The sequence below is a fragment of the Zingiber officinale genome, chromosome 6A, assembly GCF_018446385.1.
Source record: "Zingiber officinale cultivar Zhangliang chromosome 6A, Zo_v1.1, whole genome shotgun sequence".
Lineage (NCBI taxonomy): Eukaryota > Viridiplantae > Streptophyta > Magnoliopsida > Zingiberales > Zingiberaceae > Zingiber > Zingiber officinale.
This window is the reverse complement of record NC_055997.1, coordinates 147,831,842-147,852,337: the sequence shown is the minus strand read 5'-3', so window position 1 is coordinate 147,852,337 and position 20,496 is coordinate 147,831,842. Positions and strand designations below refer to the sequence as shown.

The window sequence follows — 20,496 nt, the reverse complement described above, 5'->3', positions numbered from 1 at the left end:
AAGATAACCTAAACCCATATCTCACATTAAAATTGACTTGGATGTGTTTGATACACCTTAGATGTGTGTGAGATATTAGGATGATGAGTTAGGATCAAGGTGCATAGTTCTTATACCTAGATGAGCTTAATTCTAATTGGGGATCATAGGGAAAGCTTATGTACAAGTCATGTACATATAGCCCAAAGATTGTGGTCCCAAATTAAAGGGTTTAAAATCATTTCAAAATTGATTTGAAAAACCTTGATGAAGCTTTTCTAGTGATAGCATTCATCATTGAGCAAATTGATACAAAGTTGAGGTAAACTTGAACTATTTCAAAGTTTTTGAACTTTGTATCAAGATTTGAAAATGGAAGTTATTTTTATAGAAAACTATTTTTCCTTGATAATATATATTATGAGGAATGTATCCTCAAAATTTTATAATTTTTAGAATTTTTTGGAATTTGTTGTGAGTTTCTGAATTTCGGGAGAAGGAAATCAGAACTCGAGTCTGTCCAAGGCTGGATCGGTCACTGGACCGATCCAGGGAAGGCTGGATCAGTCTGGGGACCGATCCAGAGGGGTTCTGATCGGTCCGGTGACCGATCAGGCGTGCTGAATTTGCTGAATTTCGACTGTGGTCTGAAATTTCAGAATTGGGAGTTGAGTTTCGGGTTTCTAAAGGTTTGAAACTCTCCAAGACATTGTTGGTGCAATAGTCAAGGGGGAGTTGATCTTTAGGGGGAGTTTTACCTATTAGTTAAGGGGGAGTTGACTTTTAGGGGGAGTTTTTACTCCTAAAGACTTGAGTGATGTGGGATTATCACTAAGTTGATTGTTGAATTTAGTTTCAAGGGGGAAATTAAGAGTTTCAATGAAAGGTATGGGACTTTCATTAGGAAGAAACTCTTGACCTTGATTCCCTCTTTTTGATGTGTGTCAAAAAGGGGGAGAGATGTCCCAAGGGGGAGAGTGTAGGTTTTGGAAGAATGTTCAAGGAAGAACATTGGAAAACCTAAGTTAGGTTATCGGGTTAACCTAACTTGTAGGTTTTGGAAGAATGTTCAAGAAAGAACATTGGAAAACCTAAGTTAGGTTATCGGGTTAACCTAACTTGTAGGTTTTGGAAGAATGTTCAAGAAAGAACATTGAAAAACCTAAGTTAGGTTATCGGGTTAACCTAACTTGATTTTGGATTTTGTCAAACATCAAAAAGGGGGAGATTGTTGGTGCAACCTTAGGTCAAGGTTGACCTGGTTGACCTGACTCGAGTTGACCTGACTCGAGTTGTGTTTTGATGTTTGACGATGTTTGACGAGAAGAGAGTTGTATTCTTGATGTTTGACAAGAATAGGTGTTTGGGAGATTGTAGGTGCAATCTTAGGTCAAGGTTGACCTGGTTGACCTGATTCGGGAAAGTCCAAGTATGGAGACTTGGCACTGGAAAAGTCCAAGTACGGAGACTTGGCACGGGGAAAAGTCCAAGCAGGTAGCTTGGCACGCGGAAAGTCCAAGTATGGAGACTTGGCACGGGGAAAGTCCAAGTATGGAAGCTTGGCACATGGGAAGACGGAGAGGGCTCGGTAGTTCGTTCTCCGGACTGTGGTCAGAGAGGGCTCGGTAGCTCGTTCTCTGGACCGGATGTGGAAAGTCCTGGTGAGTGAAGCCAGGTGAAAATCCTAGCGAGTGAAGCTAGGTGAAAGGGAAAGTCCTGGTGAGTGAAGCCAGGCAGTGGGAAAGTCCTGGTGAGTGAAACCGGGCAGATTGGAAATCCTGGTGAGTGAAGCCAGGTGAAAACCCTAGTGAGTGAAGTTAGGTGAAAGTCCTGGTAAGTGAAGCCAGGCAAGGGAAAATCCAGATGGATCAAGGGTGATCGGACATCTGGTGTTGGGAAGTCCAAGTAGATCAAGGGAGTGATCGGATACTTGGCACGAAGAGGAAAGCCCAAGTGGGTCAAAGGGATTGACTGAACACTTGGTGGAGAATTCTAGCAGGTCAAGGGAGTGACCAGATGCTAGGAATGATGAACCAACAGGTCAAGGTTGACCGGATGTTGGTGTAGAAGCCTGAGGTTTAGGGCTGGGGAGTTTGGATCAGTCTGGGGACCGATCCAGTGATACACTGGATAGCCTGATCGGTCACCAGACCGATTAGTAACCATCCAGTAGCCTACTGTAGGTTATCTGATCGGTCTGGAGACCGATCGACCGATCAGTGACGATCCAGAGGAAAGCTGATCGGTCTACGGACCGATCAGAGGTTCCTGATCGGTCCATGGACCGATCGGACGAAACGAAGCGAAGGCTAGGAATGGATCAATCCGTGGACCGATCCACATGGAGCTTGATCGGTCCACGCATCGATCAGCACTGCCGTTGCGACGCAACGGCTAGATTTCTTCTGTGTTTCTTCGCTTTCTTCGCAGGTTATAAAAGGAGGGCTGCTGCTGCGAGCCTCCTTCTTCTTCAACTTCTTCTTCTTCTTCTTCTTCTTCTTCTTCCTTGGATTGAAGCTTCTGCTTCTGTGCTCTGAGGTTCTGAGCTTTGTTGAGCTCGCTTCCGAAGCTTCGCGTGAGCTTCCAGTCATCGATCAGCTGCTGCGTTTGGGTTGTGAAGTTGCTGCTTCATCACCTCCGATCGACAGAGAAGGCAAGCGAGTGTTGCATTCATATTGTTGTTTGTATTTGCTTCTTGCTCTCCTTGTACTCCTTTCTTGTTGTTACAAGTATTGTGGCGAGGTTTCTCCACCCACAAGGAGCATTTATTAGCCGGTTCTCCGGGGACTCATCCACCGACGGATTGATAGGCTTCGTCCACCTTACGGACACGCCGAGGAGTAGGAGTTTATCTCCGAATCTCGTTACATCGGTTTGTTTGAGGTTTGTCTTCTTTCCCTTTCGTTTCTGTGTTTATTTTCCGCTGCGCTAACACGTTTTGTAGAAAGAAACGACGATTTGGGGTCGGCTATTCACACCCCCCTCTCTAGCCTCCGTACGAAGGATCCTAACACACATATCTCCATAATGACATGATATTGTCTACTTTGTGTTGGTGCAGTTTGCACTAACGGTCTAACTCAGGTTTTGATGAATGACAAGTGAGTTAAGTTAAGTGTCTTGCGATATAATTACGTTTCCAAGTGTGCAGGAGTTGACGGGTCTGGAGGACCTGACACCAATCTGAAATTCAAGTAGGTCTTAGGGACCAGATAGTTGGTGTCAAGTCCAGATAGGTTAACGGGCCGACCGAATATCTGGCAAGAAGTCCGGTTGGGTCCGCGGGATTGAACAACTGACAGAAATCCAATTGGGTCTACGGACCGGACAACTTCCATGAAGACCTGGTGGGTCAAGAGGTTAGTCAACCAACAGCAAATTGGTAAGCAAAGATAAGTCACTGGAGGAGAGTGACTAAGTGAGGACGTGTTCCGGTTGAGGGACAGTAGACGTCGATTTAGGTTAGGTCCATTTTCAATCCCTAATCTGAGACCGTGATTAGTTCCTGGTCCTGAGAGGGCAGGAACTAATTACTACTTCTTATTATCACTATGTTAACTTTATTTTACAGGTTAGATGTTTTAGTTTTGGACTAACATAATTTGTAAGGCAAAAGGAGCAAAAAGCTTTCGAATAAACAATACCCGAAGGCACCTTCAAGCATTGGAAGGTGCCTTAGATAGTTCATGGAAGGCACCTTCAATGGCATGGAAGGCGCCTTCTAAGGGATAAATTTTGGACCTGTCACAGATAAGACGCAGCAAAGTCGGGATCACATTGAAAGCACCTTCAATGGCTATGGAAGACACCTTCCATGCCCTTTATAAAGCAATCTTAACCAAACTTCAACATACAACCAAAATACAAGCTCTTACTCATCCAATTGAGGCTCATACTGTTTCAGCTTCCTGCTACAACTCTACTACAATGCTGCTACACTCATCTACTGCTATGAAGTTGGCCAAACATCGAGCTTGAGCTGACCGTCTTCTAAAAAGTGTTTGGTAACTTTAAAATTCTTTGCATTTAATTACTGCAAAAGGATAAGTACAGTGTGTTGTACTTGTACCAAAATTCAATGTACTCGATTCCCTCTTCCGGAGGTACCGGAAGAGGTATTTTAGTGGATTACCCCATTGATAGGTTCACGAGACCTGGGTCTTGGAGTAAGAGTCTCCGAGGACTCCAAACAAAGTAAAACTGACTCTGTTTTCGTGTGTTTTCGATTTCTTAAATTCCGCTACGTATACTTTTGTTTTAAAAAGGTGAAAACAAGTTTTCAAAAACCACGTGATTCACCCCTCTCATGTACGTCTCGATCCAACCCTCATGGCTTTGCTCTTGAGCGCTCTCCAAAAGGCCTCCCCACAAACGAATAACCGCAATTACTCTCATAGTCCGGGTCTTCCCGTGAGTATTTGGTCTGGACCATGACTTTGATGTCATTTGTTGTGTCCAAAGGATATTCATATATCTCCACAATAGTATGATATTGTCCACTTTGGGCCTAGACCCTCATGACTTGCTCTTGAGTTTTACCCAAATAGTCTCATGTCAATAGAGATATCACACATCCTTTTAAACTCATGATCTTTCCAAATATTTCAATATGAGACTTTAATTAAATCTCAATGTGCATGACTGCTAATTTATTAATTAAAATCAAGAAATTGTACGTAATCTCCAACAATATATAAAGATTACTATTTAATTATACGAATAAAATAAAATTAAATAGTTGAAAATGTATATTTTTATCCTCCCGACTGCGTAGCCTTCAAATATAATGTATAATAATTATTTTATTCACCTTCCCCTAAATTTAAAATTTTAGATTCGTCCATGTCCACGATTATAAGGTTCCGCGAAAATAGGTAAAGATATAATTTTCTTTTCTTACGCGAAGGCAAATTTTCTTAGTCTTCTTTGAACTCTTTTGCTTTCTCATACATGCACGTGAGCCTCACATCTTAGTTTATTACTGATTTGACCGTCAAAGAAGGTAACATCGACAATGCCAACCCTCAGCTGACAAGCTTTACTTTGTAGGACAACAAGAGCGGACACACCGACAACAATAACAAATCCGATTGAGTGATGAAGGACATCATCACTGAATGCTTCTATATATTTTTTAATGCTTATATATATATTTTTCTCTCTGTGTCCACTATCAATTCAATTAATCAATAATTATAGAGTCAAGAAAACATATCTAATTATTTTCCACATCAATTCAATATGTTTTTCCCCTCTTAATATTATCAAAAATATAAGAACATAATTTTCTTTTACAAATTTTTTTACAATTGATTTTAATAAGGGGGTTAAGTATTATTTTTTAAATACAGGAAATAAAATATAATTTGATAGAAAATAAAGGAGTTTAAAGGCATTTTTCCTTATATTTTTTAATAACTTTTTAAAAAAAAAACAACTTTAAATTCTAGCTTTCTTAGGCCCCCTCTCTTTCTATATTCAAAAAGAAAAATAAAATGCAATATTCAAATACATGTTGGTATACTTATTTGTTAAAACTAATAAAAGTATTTACTGTTAAAAAATTTTAAAAAGAAGAAAAATATTATTTTCATTTAAAATATAATTTTTACGGTACTTCACGATTGCAAATTATAAAATATTCATATTTAAACTCTTCTTGCTCCTAGTACAGATTTTTGTTATTTTTTTAATATATTTTAGAGTAATTTTAGTTCAAATTGTTGACCAAAAACACTCGGAAATCCAGAATCAAAGCTACATTTATACTCCTCGCTTCTAGTACATTTATAATTCTTTTTTTTTTTTAATTATACTATTTTTAATCAAAGTCAATGACTAAAACTCTTCTAAAATTAAAAACTTATTGAGATCAAATAGTTAAATTTGGCTGGTCTTTCTTGTGCCCTATTTCTTACTGACTAGGTATGAATGGGTTAAATTTTCATGAATAAATTTAATATTTATATATATATATATATATATAATTAAATAAATCATTTTAAAAAATTCGTTAAACTAAACTAATAAAATTTGAACATATGTCTTCAGCTAATATTTTTAAATTTGTTCATAAATAATATTCACCAATAAAGTTATTAAATAATATTCATGACTTATATTCATAAATAAAACTCGTATTAATGTGTTAAATATATAAATAAAATTTAAAATAAATAGATAAGTTTAGATTATCAAAATCAAATAAGGGATGAAAATAAGTTTACAATGTAAACATTTTAAATAATCAAACAAATTTGAATTAAGAATTCATGACAATTAAACGAATCAAACTCAATTAAACTTGAATCAAGCATAAGGTTCATTAAAACAAAAAATCAAATCAAGCTTAAATAATTATTTCAATAACTTGATTAATTTTATATTAAGCTCGAAGCTCGATTTATTATTTTATTAAATAAAATTTAATTTAGCTTGGCCCATTTACGGCCTAGTTATTCTTCTATTGAATTCAACTTTTATAGACACTTCTCAGGATAAATTATCACCAACAATTAATACATTCATTATGTTATCGGTCCTAATATCAATCCCAGATATAAAAATGAAGTTGATTCGAATCAACCTTCATCATTATATTAAAAATATCATATGTCGGTAGCTTATATCGACAAAATATTGACACACGATACGTACCTATATGTTCATTGCCAACAATTGAATCAGGAATATTTTGGTTATGATGTTGTACCATTTGATTGAAGTGTCAAGTTCAAACATCTCCTACGTAGACTCTTATCAATTAAGTGATACTGTTCATCCAAAAATCTTTTCAGGGGTTTCTGATAAGGAGTCGTTTCGACGATGATATCGGTCACTATATAAAATTTACCCATACAATTTTTATTCACTTAGGATACTATGATTTACCTTTGTCGTGATGATCTTAAGTCGAGTGCGACGAGAGCACTGGGACTATATCTGTCTGCTAATCATTTAGAGGAGCAATTACTTGATTTTATTGTTCCTATAAACATTTATATATTTTTCGTTTTATCTTAATTTATATTTTTATATTGAATTGGTATACATATCCTGTTGTTAATTGTCATTTTAATTCATTAAAATTGAATTAAAATGAATATCAGCGGGAAAAACCGAAATTTCCATTTAAACGCTCATCGGATCCGTTCGTCTTCTGCCGTATGAATCGAGACCGTTCATCTGATGCATCGATCCCGTGAAGTTCCATCATCGTCTTCATCGTGATGTTCTGTTCTCGTCTGCCCCTTTTCGCCCGATTTCGGTCTCGAAATCTAGGGTTAGGGTTGAGATCACAAACTGCGTAAAATTTGGGCGTTTTGTCCGACCGTTAACTTCGATCTTCTTCGCTTTGGACTGTTCTAGGTGTTCGATTTACTGGCCGATTGCAACGTCGTACTTGCGGCGATCGATTTTGGGGTTCTTGGATTCGTCGCCGGGGACACGATGAACGACCCGTCGCAGGCGTTGAACCGAAGCTTCGGGATCTGGCCTCCCCCGCGACCGCCGGTGGAGGATCCGATGGGGTTCTCGAATCCTCCCGCCAGGCTTCCTCCGCCCTTCGCCGCACCCGGAGGAGCCATGCCTAGCCGGATGAACTGGAAGGCTAAGAAAGACGCCGACAAACGCAAGATGGCGACGGGCGGCAGCGGTGGAGGCGGAGCGGTCCCCATGGGTGGTGGACTGCCGTCGCTTGGTGGTGTGCCCGCCGGTGGAGGCGTCTCCAGCTACAAACCTCCGACCCTCAACGAGCTCCAGTTCCAGAACCGCGTCAAGGCTCGCAGGTTCTACCAAAAGAAGAAATTTTCGCGCTCCGCCCCCTTCGCCCCCCGCAACACAACCTCCTTCATCATCCGCGCCAAGAAGTCCGGCGGAATCGCGTCGCAGGTCTCCCCGTACCCCGTCACGCCCGCGGTCCTCCCGACCCCCAAGCTCTCTCCCACTCGCGAGGTCCTGGCTGACATGGTCAAGGAGGAGTGGGGCGTCGACGGCTACGGCTCCATGAAAGGGCGGATCCGCCTCCGATCGCCGAGCGGCGGCTACGAGATCCGTCCGGACGGCGGCGGCGGCGAAGATGACCTGGTGGACGAGGAGGGGTCGAGCGAGAGCGACGTGGAGGAGCACCTGGAAGTGGAACGGCGGCTGGACCACGACGTGAGCCGGTTCGAGATGGTCTACCCACGGGAACAGTACGGCCTGGAGTCGGCGGCGGACCTGTTGGAGAGCAGGGTGGACGACCAGGACGCCCGCATCGCGAGGCTGGAGGAGGAGAACCTGACGCTAAAGGAGAGGCTTTTCCTGGTGGAGAGGGAGATGGGCGAGCTGAGGCGGCGGCTGCAGTTGCTCAAGCCTCACGGCGGCCTCCTCGAGAGGGAGCTTAGCGCGAACACTAACGACGATGCTAACAACAACAAGAACAACAACAGCGACAGCGGCAACGCAATGGAGGCGCCTCCGCCGGAAGTTGACGACGACGGCGTGGAGTGCTCGGCCGGGAGCAGCGGCAATCCCACACTGGAATGAGTGAGGAGCAACAAGGTACGGTTCCTGCCACTTGTGTGTAAAGTCCTAGTCGCCAAATGCTATAGTAGGATCACAGTCTTGTAGAACTGCAACTGCAATCAAAAATCGATCAGATGATTGAAAGACTTGTGTTCTTGTTTTTTGTTGTTAATTTCTTGTGTGGATTTCAGATTTACTACTCAAATTTCTTCGATATTGAATGTGATAATTGGTATATCAATTTCTTGGTTGATGAATGTGATGCTTGTTGGCTTTTCAGCTAACTCATCGAGAAATATCTAAATATTTATTTATAAACAGTAAATTATAATTTTATTTTTAAAGTTCCTCATTTAAATATATAAACATATAATATTGTGTCTTGAGTGAAAATAATGTGTAGATTTTTGAAATAATTTTTTAAATTGAAGGAATCATATATAAAATATTAATATTAACAAATTTATTTAAAATAAATTATATGACGTAGTCTCTGCAATTATTGACGCAATGGTTTATATGGGCTCGGAGTCTCTCGCTCGTGCCAATTGATGTCGGGCATTCGAAGCCCAGTCCGTTTCAAGTAGGCTAGTTGAAGTCTGTTACTGCAATTATGGACTCAAGGAATCGCAGTGATGTTACTGCAATTACTTTGCCTTTAAGTTGTTTCTTCTACTGAATCAATTTTTTTGTACAGATAGTTTTTCTGAAACTCTGTAAGCAGAATCGGCTTCCTCGGTTCCATCTACTACTTCACCAAAGATTTTTGGAAGTAGATATCTCATGGCATATGCTTCAGCGTCATGTAATTTTCTGCATCATTTGATAGTTTCACAGTCGAGTCGAACTATTTACAGACTACCAATCTGCAAACTGTTTCTCATAATCTCAACTGTCAGCAAACTATTTACAGACTACCAATGTGCAAATGTCAGCAATCTCTCCCAGATAACCTCTGAAATGAATCTGTGAATATATTGCACCATTTATAGGATGCCTGAGTACTCAATCATATAGTTAACAAATAAGATAGATTCCGTAAGACCAGAATCTACGTTAGTGGTTCAGATATATTAATATTGCATTATCAAGTTAAACAGAGAGAATATTCTGTGGAAAAGAACGAGAATAAAAACAAACACATGATCCATAATTATGACTTGGCAATTAAAAAATAATTGTATGCAACTTAATTCTAAATATGCATTGAAGATATCTAATCAATTATCATCTGGTCAAAAAAAAATTTGGTGGCATCTAAACTCTCGTGAAACATGAGAAATAATACTGATGCGGTGATGAGGGCCCACTCCACGGAGGTCACGATCACGATGTAGGTCAAAGTCAAGGTTGATCAACGCCCTATGTCCTCGGCCATTCGGGCAACCCACTCATCCGATTGGGATAAAGAAAATCCGGTCCAACATCAGTACAACTCGATAACACACCGAGCATCTGACGCTCAGAAAAGTAAGTATCCGCAAAGGCGCGCCGAGCGCCAACCCCGTTCGTCCTTACAATTAATCCTTGAAATCAACAGAACGGTGTGACGACCTAGCAGACCACTCAGACACATCAATATTATGGCCAAGCAGCTTCCCGACTCGGCCAAGGAGCAGATCCGTTAGCCAGACACTATTCCCATTCGGCACATCAGCGGAACAAAGGATAGTGGAACGTCGCTCGACCCAGGGGCAGACAGTGTTCGAACAAAATGAAGGTCGACCGAGCGGCTCTTCCGCTCGGCCTAATAATAGACAAAAGGAGTATCTATCGGTATCCTTTTGGGAGCCAGTGATGTCGACAGACGGCATGGTCGGTGGCATGGTCAGGTAGAGGATCGTACGGCGGAAGCTTCTATTGTCACGTCAAAAATATCTTCGGCTCATTAAGGTATTGTATCTGAGACACTTTCCTGCCACATCTTTTTATGGAAATCGTGAAGAAGCGCCCACACCTTGGGAAGCATGCATGCATGCTACATGAGCCCTATATAAATGGGGGGTCCAAACTTAAGCGGAGGTATGCGAGAATCCACTATTGTTGCTACTGTTCGTTACTTTACTTTGCTTCCACACATCGCCGGTGACTGACTTAAGCGTCGGAGGGTCAATGCCGGAGACCCATTCCCTGGCTCGGTACTGACGTAGTTGTGGTTGCAGGGTCGCGAGGAGTCAACACACGGTCAGCCGGAGCGCCACATCCCCAGCTTCCGTCGCCTCGACTATCGGACAGGATCATATTTGGCGCCGTCTATGGGAACACAACCTGCATCCGAGCTGAGAGGATGGAAGATGCTGGACGACTTCACACAGTGACACTCACCCAAGAAGAGCTCGACCTGCTCGTGCAAGCCCGAGCGCAGAAAATAATCGAGCAGCAACAACATAAGGCGCTAGCCGATCGGCAAGCGCAGTAAGCAACGTCTACAGCAGGAGGTTGAGCTGCACAGGAGGACTGCCCGGAGCAATTCTCTATCTGGGGCAGAATAGATTGCCAATCAGCACGCATGGAGAGGCGCCACCCGCACCCATACCTTTTCATCGGGCACTATTCCAAACACCCTCGGAGATAGCCCAAGCCAACCAAGAGCGGGGATTTTCTTCGGACGAAGCGCCCGTTCGGGACGCACGGAAGGGCAAGACACCGCGAGACAATGCATCTCCTGAGCAAATCAACTGCCAGTTCTCCGAAGACATTGTGAGAATCTACTGTTGCTACTACTGTTCGTTACTTTACTTTGCTTCCACACATCGCCGGTGACTGACTTAAGCGTCAGAAGGGCCAACATCGGGACCCCTTCCCTGGCTCAGCACTGACGTAGTTATGGTTGTAGGGCCGTGAGAAATCAATACACGGTCAATCGAAGCGTCACATCTCCATCTTCCATTACATTGACTATCAGACAAGATCAAATACCAAAATCAAAGAATTAACTAACCAATATTAGTGGCATGCATATAGAATTTTGGTTGGCATAAGCAGCAATGCAGGATCCCTAGCATAAGAATCTTGAACATGACAAACGGTAAGTCATGGCAAGAATACAAAATGTCAAAAAAAAAAAAAAAAAACATAAATGGATAATTCATTATAATATATTATAATTATTGACTGCATCAATTGAAGTAAGACTAATTCTCCCTTATTAGATTTGTTTTTACAGCAGTCATTCCTGGTCTATAAGTTGCACATGTAATGCAAACTAAACATAAAAATGAGAATGAAACATCTACACCATGCTATGCCAACTATAAAATAAATATTCTTATTTAATGTTCATTAGAATCTCCCTAGATAATTCCATTCTGTGAACCAAATATGATCTGAGAAATACAAAACTTGACTTGACAACAAGACATCCTAGATAATTCCATCTCTAGAAGGCTTTTGAATCGATACATAGGGATTTATTGCATGCGACTCTTGTTGGTCTGAAGTTTCTTAAGAAGTTTAAAGCATGAATAATGAAGTGCATGACTATCACATCTTTCTCGTTGGTCGTCAATGATAACTTTTGGCCTTTCTAGAGGTGCAAGAGAACTATGATAGGGAGATTCATTATCACCCTACTTATTGTAGGACCGTCGTAGACAAATTAGAGGGGATGAATAGCTTATAATTAAAGTTAGAATTTCTCTTACTTTTGAACTAGTAAGGATGCACAATTAATTAAAATAAATAAATTGTAAGATCGAAAAGCGCTAGAGGAGGGGTGAATAACGCTCGTGGCTAATTCGTTCGTTTCAGAAAACTTTAAGTAAATACGCAGCAGAAAATTATAGACACGGAAACAATACTAACACTTTTGGTTACTTGGTTTAGAATCTGTGTCGACTCCTACTCCAAAGCCAGCGATCGTTGATCGCTTTCGGTGGTCAATCACTATAAGCTCGAGAATATTTACAAGATTAATTACAAGTATATTGATCCTGTCCGAGCGCTGAGTCGATGGACACTGGGGACGTGGCGCTCTCCGCTGTCTTCGACTAGTGATGTGGATCTCCGGTGAACCTGCAAAGAAACCGAGCCGGGGGGAGTTTCCCGGCAACGACCCTCCGACGCTCAAGTCAGGCAGTGAAGAAAAAGAGGAGCAAAGTAACACTACTGTGGCTACAGTGATGAGGATCGCATACCTCCGTCGAAGTCTGGGGGTCCTTATATAGGACCCCGGGGAGGCGCGGGCATGCTTCTCGATGCGTGCACGCTTCCCCAAACATACCTCAGTAGGGTTGTGTTAGAAAAACATGTCTGACGCCATTCTGCAATCGTCCGAGCATATCCCTGACTTGACAGTGGAAAATTTCACCGTACAATACTCTGTCCTCTCCGGCCGCCGACCATGCTGTTTGTCGGTGGCAGGTGTCTCGAGGATGATGTTACTAGCTGTCCCTTTGCGCCTCTTGCCTGTTCCCGGTCCGAGTGGACCGGTCGCTCGGCGCTCATGGCCTCCGGGAATGCACATATCTCGGACCGAGCGGGGAAGCCCTGCTCATGTGCTCGGATGGGATTGCGCCTTATTGTCCTGTGGCTCGGCCGAGCGGCCTGTCTGCTCGGCCCAGAGACTCTTTTACCTTGAGCATCGGAAACCCAACCCCTGGTTGGGCTGTCTTTCGTTCGGCCTGGGAGCCCCCTGGCCGGATGTTCGGTCGGTCGAATGCTTGGGCGGCCCGTCAGTCTGCTCGGCGTGACCTCTGTCCGCCCGGCACGACCTTGGTTGACCCTCTTAACCATTGATCTCTACGTGTCGTTGACCTCCCGCCAACGAGGGTCCCCCGTCCTTACCACCGGATCATATATAATTTAAGTGTAGAAAAAAAATATACCAACAACTAAGAATGAGAAAATCCGGACTTCAGGTTGTCGGAGCAGTGCTACGGCTTCTTCGGATCGTTTGGTTAGCAACACACGGAAGAAGTATTGCGAGTATGGATTGTTATTATTTGGCATATGCTCAGACCAGGATTATATAAGTTGTTGAAGGCACCTCCAACCTCCATAGGAGGCGCCTCCAGCCCCGAGTCAGCTGCGTTAATAAGCTCCGCGGAGTTCGCTGCTTATCCACCTGAAGGCGTCTCCAAGCTCCATGGAGGGTGCCCTCCATCCAGCGTTCGAAGCGCCTTCCATCTCATTGGAAGGCGCCTTCGCTCCTTGCTGCGAGGCTTTTATCCAAGGCACCCGAGACGCCTCCAAGCTTCATGGAGGGTGCCTCGGGTACTGTTCCTCCCTTGGGCAACTTCATTCCTGCAAGACATATTAGTCCACAAACAAAGTATACACTGCAAAACTAAATTAGCACAATAAAATACAAATAATATAAGTATTTGATAATCATCGGATTGTCTGGTTCTGATTTTGGATTTCCTCCGAAAATCTTAGGTCGAACCAACACCTACTGTTCCCTCGCCAGGGAATGCGTCCTCATCTATTTCTCTCAGGAGAGTTTACCTGTTGTCAGACTGATCCTCCAGACCAATTGGACTTTTGCTCAGCGTCTGAAGCTTCCGATCTTCATGCTGGAAGTCCGATCCACGACCCGTTCAGTCTTCCACCCAGTTCGTGACACTAAGATTTCAACCTAGAGTCCCCAACTCTAGGTTTTTTGTCTGAAGCCTTCGACCTGCCAAGACTTTCCGCCTAGGATTACCACCCCCTAGGGTTTTCCACCTCCCTAACCGTAGCTAGGACTTTTGTCTAATAACCCTTAAGACTTTCTTGTAATCTCATTCAAACTTGTTAGCCCACAAATAACATTAACTTTGAACCCTTTGTCATTATCAAAACTCAGGTTCGATTTGTAGGACCGTTGCGGCCGGCTAGAAGAGGGTTGTTGAGTAGTCCTGTAAAATAAAAACAAGCACAACCCTTCCTCAAACTCTTTAAGCTCACACTTGCATAAATAAAGTAGAATAGTAAATTAAAAACATAAAGTAAGAGACAAGAGTTTTACTTGGTTACAACCGGGGAGGTTGTTAATCCAAGGAAAATTAAGCGCACTAAATACTCCTTCAGGCGGAGAAGCCTCTTACAACGTTGAAGCACAGAAACAAAAGCTTAACTCTAATAGCACACAAGCGTTGGAATTATAATTCTGAGTTTGTTCTAAATGAATTGAAAAGCTTCTGGACCAAGGCTATATTTATAGCCTTGGCCGGGGCGCCTGGAAGGGTTCTGAGCGCCCTGGGAAGGATAAATTTTATCCCCCAATGTTCAGATCGAGATAAATCTCGATTTGGTCAACATATTGGGTTCGGGCGCCCAGAATGGTTCCGGGCGGCCCGGAGCCTAAAGTAAACCTATGTTGACTTTTTCATTTGGGGGCCACTGCTCCGGTTCAGTTCGCCTCGGTCCGGTTCTTCAATTTCGGATCCGCTCGCTTGGGTGATCTCTGCCATCCGGAAAAGGGCTCACCCGAACCCAAGTTTCGGTCTTCTCGAGCGGGCTTCCCTCCGGCTTCTCGTCCCTCAGAATCGCCGCGTGTTTCCTTCTCATCCGCCGGCGTACTTATCCGCAGTCTTCGTCCCTCGGACGTACCGCGTGCCGTCCTTCTTGCTAGCTGCGTCTCTTGCTCCCTGAGCAATCTTCCGCTCTGGCTTTTGTCCCTCGAAACCACTGCACGCTTCCTTCTCGTCCGCCGGTATACTCTTCCGCAGCACCTCGTCCCTCGGACTGCCGTCCTTCTCGCTAGTTGTGTCTTCCACTAGACTACCTGTGTTCCTAAGCTCCTGCACACTTAGACACAATGTTAGAAACACACAGGACCTAACTTAACTTGTTGATCACACCAAAACAATCTTGGGGTTCCAACAATCTCCCCCTTTTTGATGTGATCAACCCAAGTTAAGCTAGGGTCAAAAATAGACATGAATAATGAAATGATTTATATTGCAATAACATGCAACAAGATAGAAAAAAATTAAATTTCAAAAAATTCTAATTTTCTACCTCCCCCTAGACTTATACTTTTTCTTCTCCCCCTTTGATCACATAAAAAATTGGGGTTATAAGAAAAATCTAAGGGTTGACACTTAGAAAAATTATGAAATTCTATTTCAATGATTTTCAGGAAAAAAAATTCCAAGTCAAGGAATTTCTAAGTCAAAAATAACTTTTGACAAATTTCTTAGTTTTCGCCATCAAGAAAAATCTTTCTAAGCCCAAAACTTTGTGCAAGAAAATTTAAGAGAATTGATAAAATTAAAAGAAATTTTCTATGCATTTATTTATATATTTTATTCTAATGCTTTTATCAGAAAATTTTAAATTTTCATTTTAATTTATCATAATTTCTTAAATCACACTTTTTCAGATTTAAAGCAACAAATATTAAACATACAACAAATTGTATCATGTTAATTAATAGTTTGTAGAGATACTTTAATCGACAAGCTATTTCTTTTAACTTTTTAGACTTTACTTCACAAAATTCTTTCGATAACATAATTTGTAATTCAAAAGAATGTTTGAAGAGAATTTTTGGCAATATTTCTAACTTGCAAAATTCTTTTATCAAAATACTTTGTAATTCGTAAGAATCTTTCATCGAAACATTTTGCAATTCAAAAAATTCTTTTGATAATATTTCTAATTTGCATAATTCTTTCGAAAAAATATTTTGTAATTCACAAAAGTCTTTTGGCAAAATTTCTAACTTGCAAAATTCTTTAGTCAAAATATTTTTTAATTTACAAAAATCTTTTGACAATATTTCGGATTTGCAAGACAAGTTTGACAATTGATTTTCTAATCCGAAAAACTCTTTAGATGATTTAATTACTTGTTCAGAAGGTGGAGACCATACCTGACTTACCTTGTCAGCAGTTGATTCTCCCCCTATCGAGTTGCTTTCTTCTGAAGTCTCTCCCCCTTCATCGATGCTCATCTGGGATGAGCTTTCTATAGCTTTGGAATGGAGTTTGGTTGTCTCAGTAGTTTCCTCGTTCTCGGACTGTTCTGTCAGCTTGGTGTCCATTGAGTTGTCGGCTTCTAAAGGTTCTTCATAGAGCTTCAAGAACTTTTCCCAAAGTTTTTTTGCGCTTTTATATTCGTCAATTCTATCGAGATCTTTATTTGGTATTATGCTTAGGAGGTGGAATTTAGCTCGCATGTTTGCCATAAACTCCTCACGTTGCTTGTGGGTCCAGAGACGTTTATCGATTTCTTCTCCGTACGCGTTCTTCGGTTCTTCATAACCAAATTTCATTATTGAAAAAAATATCGGAATCAGAGTTTAGATATACCTCCATTTTTTGTTTCCAAACGGCAAACTCCCCCTCGAATGCTGGTGGGTAGTCGCTAGCTCCGACCATCGTTTTGTTACTTCAGATGGCGGTTAGTCCTTCTGAGGCGTCTCGGCTCTGATACCACTTGTAGGACCATTGCGGCCGGCTAGAAGGGGGTTGTTGAGTAGTCTTGTAAAATAAAAACAAACACAACCCTTCCTCGAACTCTTTAAGCTAACACTTGCATGAATAAAGTAGAACAGTAAATTAAAAACATAAAGTAAGAGACAAGAGGTTTACTTGGTTATAATCGGGGAGGTTGTTAATCCAAGGAAGATTAAGCGCACTAAATACTCCTTCAGGCGGAGAAGCCTCTTACAACGTTGAAGCACAGAAACAGAAACTTAACTCTAATAGCACACAAGCGTTGGAATTACAATTCTGAGTTCGTCCTGAATGAATTGAAAAGCTTCTGGACCAAGGCTATATTTATAGCCTTGGTCGGGGCGCCTGGAAGGGTTCCGGGCGCCCTGGGGGGATAAATTTTATCCCCCAACGTTTAGATCGAGATAAATCTCGATCTGGTCAACATACTGGGTCTGGGCGCCCCGGAGCCTAAAGTCAACCTATGTTGACTTTTTCATCCGGGGACCACTGCTCCGGTTCAGTTCGCCTCGGTCCGGGTCTTCAACTCCGGATCCGTTCGCTTGGATGATATTTGCTATCCGGAAAAGGGCTCACCCGAACCCAAGTTCCGGTCTTCTCGAGCGGGCTTCCCTCCAGCTTCTCGTCCCTCGTAATCGCCGCGTGTTTCCTTCTCGTCCACCGGCGTACTCATCCGCAGTCTTGGTCCCTCGGACGCACCTCGTGTCGTCCTTCTCGCTAGCTGCGTCTTCCGCTCAACTACCTGTGTTCCTAAGCTCCTGCACACTTAGACACAAGGTTAGAAACACACAAGACCTAACTTAACTTGTTGATCACACCAAAACAACCTTGGGGTTCCAACACGATTGTTGGATACTTCTCGCACCAACATAAATAACATAAAAAAGGATAAGTGAGAGACACAGAAGTTACTTAGTTATAACCTACGTGGTTGTTAATCCAAGATAATTGAAATCTCACTATAAAAACTCCTTCGTGAAGGCGAAGTAAATCTTACAAACTTTGAAAGCTTAAAAAAGAGTATTGAAAATGATTACAAGTTGTGTTGTTAAACTCCTAGCTCTAGGGTACTATTATAGCTTTCTAGAAAAAGTTACCGTTGGCTGACATAGCTTGGAGGCGCCTCTAGGCAACTAGGGTGCCTCTAAGTGGATAAAGTTTTATCCATGTTACAACGACTCTGCTTCATTGGAAGTGCCTTCAATGTGATTGGAGACGCCTCGGTTATTGTTCATCTGAGGTGCCTCCAAACAACTTGGGTGCCTCATGTCCATTAGAGGCACCTCAATTCCCGAATGTGGTAGAAGTGAATCTGACCATCTGAGGCGCCTCAAACCTTCAACTCTTCAAATTCAACCTTTTCATCCTTCACTCACGTGGGTGATGCTCCGGTCATCCGAAGTTGAGCTCACCCAAACTCAACTCCGACCTTCTCCTCGAGCAGACTTTCTCCTCGGCTTCTCGTCCCTTAAATACTCCTCCTACGTCCTTCTTATCTACTAGTGTACTCTTCGCAACTGCTCATCCCTCGGATGCACTTAGCCCATCGACTCTCCTCACTTGCCATCCGTCTTACTCGCTTCATCTTTCGCTCGACTTCATGTATTCGTAAGTCGCTCACTTAGACACAAGGTCTCAAATCCGCAGGACCAAACTTAATTCCTTGATCATATCAAATGTAACCCCGGGTACTTACAGTCTTTCTCTTTTTGATGTAAATCAATCCGAGTTCAAGTTAGGGTAAACCAATAATAAATTTGAATTTAAGACTATCATAATTTAAATTTATACAATTAAGTATAAGATAGAAAATTACAATTAAAAACATTGAATATTTTAAACTCCCCTTAGTTTAACTCATCTAATTTCTCCCTCTTCGACCATATTAAAAAATAAGAAAAAAAATAGACTATTTGAAAATTTTTCTAGGGATACTAAACAGATTATTCAAGAATGTCTTTAAACTAAAATTATTTTATCAAGAAAATAATTTTTAACAATTTATCCTCAGTTTAAAACTAGTTTAAGAATTATTTTTAATTTTAAAAAAATGCTGAAATTTTTTGTGTGTCAAAAAAAAGCATTTGGATCATGATAAAAATTTTTATAAAAAAATATTAATTTTTTATGTTAACCAGAATAAAAATTTTTGAACTGAAATAGTTATTTTCAAATTCTAAATGCTTAAGAATATATCATGACTTCTAATTCTCTTACTAATTTTTCTAAATATAGAAAATATATCTAGACTTCTAAAACTCTTGCTTAAAATATATCTTGACTTCTAGTTCCATGCTTCCTCATGCTTTGGTATTTTTCTCGGGTCTAAAAAAGTAAAAAAGTAAGGGCAGCAAAGATACATTCTGAGATATGGTTCCTACATAATTTATCAATACCTTTTGTAAATTTCTATAAAGCTGGCCTCTTTCATTAAATGTTACAAGTAGTAAATCATCGTCATGTAATGCATGAACATCCTTTGTTACGGTCCTTCCACATCTATTCGACTGCCTTGAGGCGATGGTGAATATGACATTGTGTCTTGTGATTCATCTTCATCTTCACACCTATTATTTGATTCTTGATCCCTAGGTCACTTCTTGATATTCTGAATCAACTTCTAAATTCTTTTGTTTGTCATTTTGCATATATACCCGAGAATCATAATACAAAATTACAGTAGCAAGAAGATGGTAAAGATACATGAAGAATAAATAAACAAATGGACGAATGTAAAAAGAAAGAAGATACAAATTTACACCAGTATGTAATAGCTGATTTATGAGGTGGTAGATTTTTTTCACTTAATTTTACAGAATATGCAAAAAAAATTATGATGCTCTACAGGTCGTTTGTTTCAATTGACATAGCTGAACTTAGATTTCCATCTTTACTCATAAATGTTCATTCATGGGAAGAAGTTAAAGTCATATACAACATACCCATATCATGTAAAATTTGATAAGCCAATAAATTTTTTCCATATTTCAAAATACAGTTAACTAACAGGTTAACTAATCAATTACGATAAATTTGATCGGATTTTACAATTTTTTCTTCTGTAGCACCTCAACATAATATGGGAGGTTGAACAATCAATTTTATTTTTAGATGGGCTAAAAATAAATTACTTATTTTGACTTTTTGACCTCATATTATAGGATGAATTTCGAAAAATATGAAAAATATCCCTCCAATCAGTACTGTAATCTTTAAGATAAGGACACAGTTTCATGACTTCATGAGTCATGTCAGTAAATGCATAACATAAAAAATTTCAGATTCCCACCTGATACTAAGGCTGTCATGGGAATAATTCATACATACCTTCTTCATTGTTCGATCCTGTTCAATTACTTTATAAAATTTAATAATTTATTTAAGTATAGAAACTAATATAATAAAATCTCTTTGTTACTTTTGCAAATAAATGTTTATGTTATGGATTTCATATTTATAATGCCAAGCACCATAGATCCCATGTCAGTCACTCTATTTCTTAAATCTACATAAATAGTCTATCATATACTTGTAGTTTGTTTTACATAATTATCACTTAGAATATTCGAACACGATAATTTTATACATCTTACTATTTTATTAAAAATCTTCCCCCTTTACTAAC

The 20,496-nt window shown here is 40.8% G+C and overlaps 1 protein-coding gene across 1 annotated transcript; it reads left to right on the top strand.

Moving 5' to 3' along the window:
- The first annotated feature begins 7,209 nt into the window (after window positions 1–7,209).
- On the top strand, window positions 7,210–8,689 carry LOC121998632. The gene has a single exon (XM_042553619.1). The coding sequence runs from the start codon at window positions 7,429–7,431 to the stop codon at window positions 8,503–8,505; it is 1,077 nt and encodes a 358-aa protein (XP_042409553.1). The 5' UTR covers window positions 7,210–7,428; the 3' UTR covers window positions 8,506–8,689.
- Window positions 8,690–20,496: the final 11,807 nt, after the last annotated feature.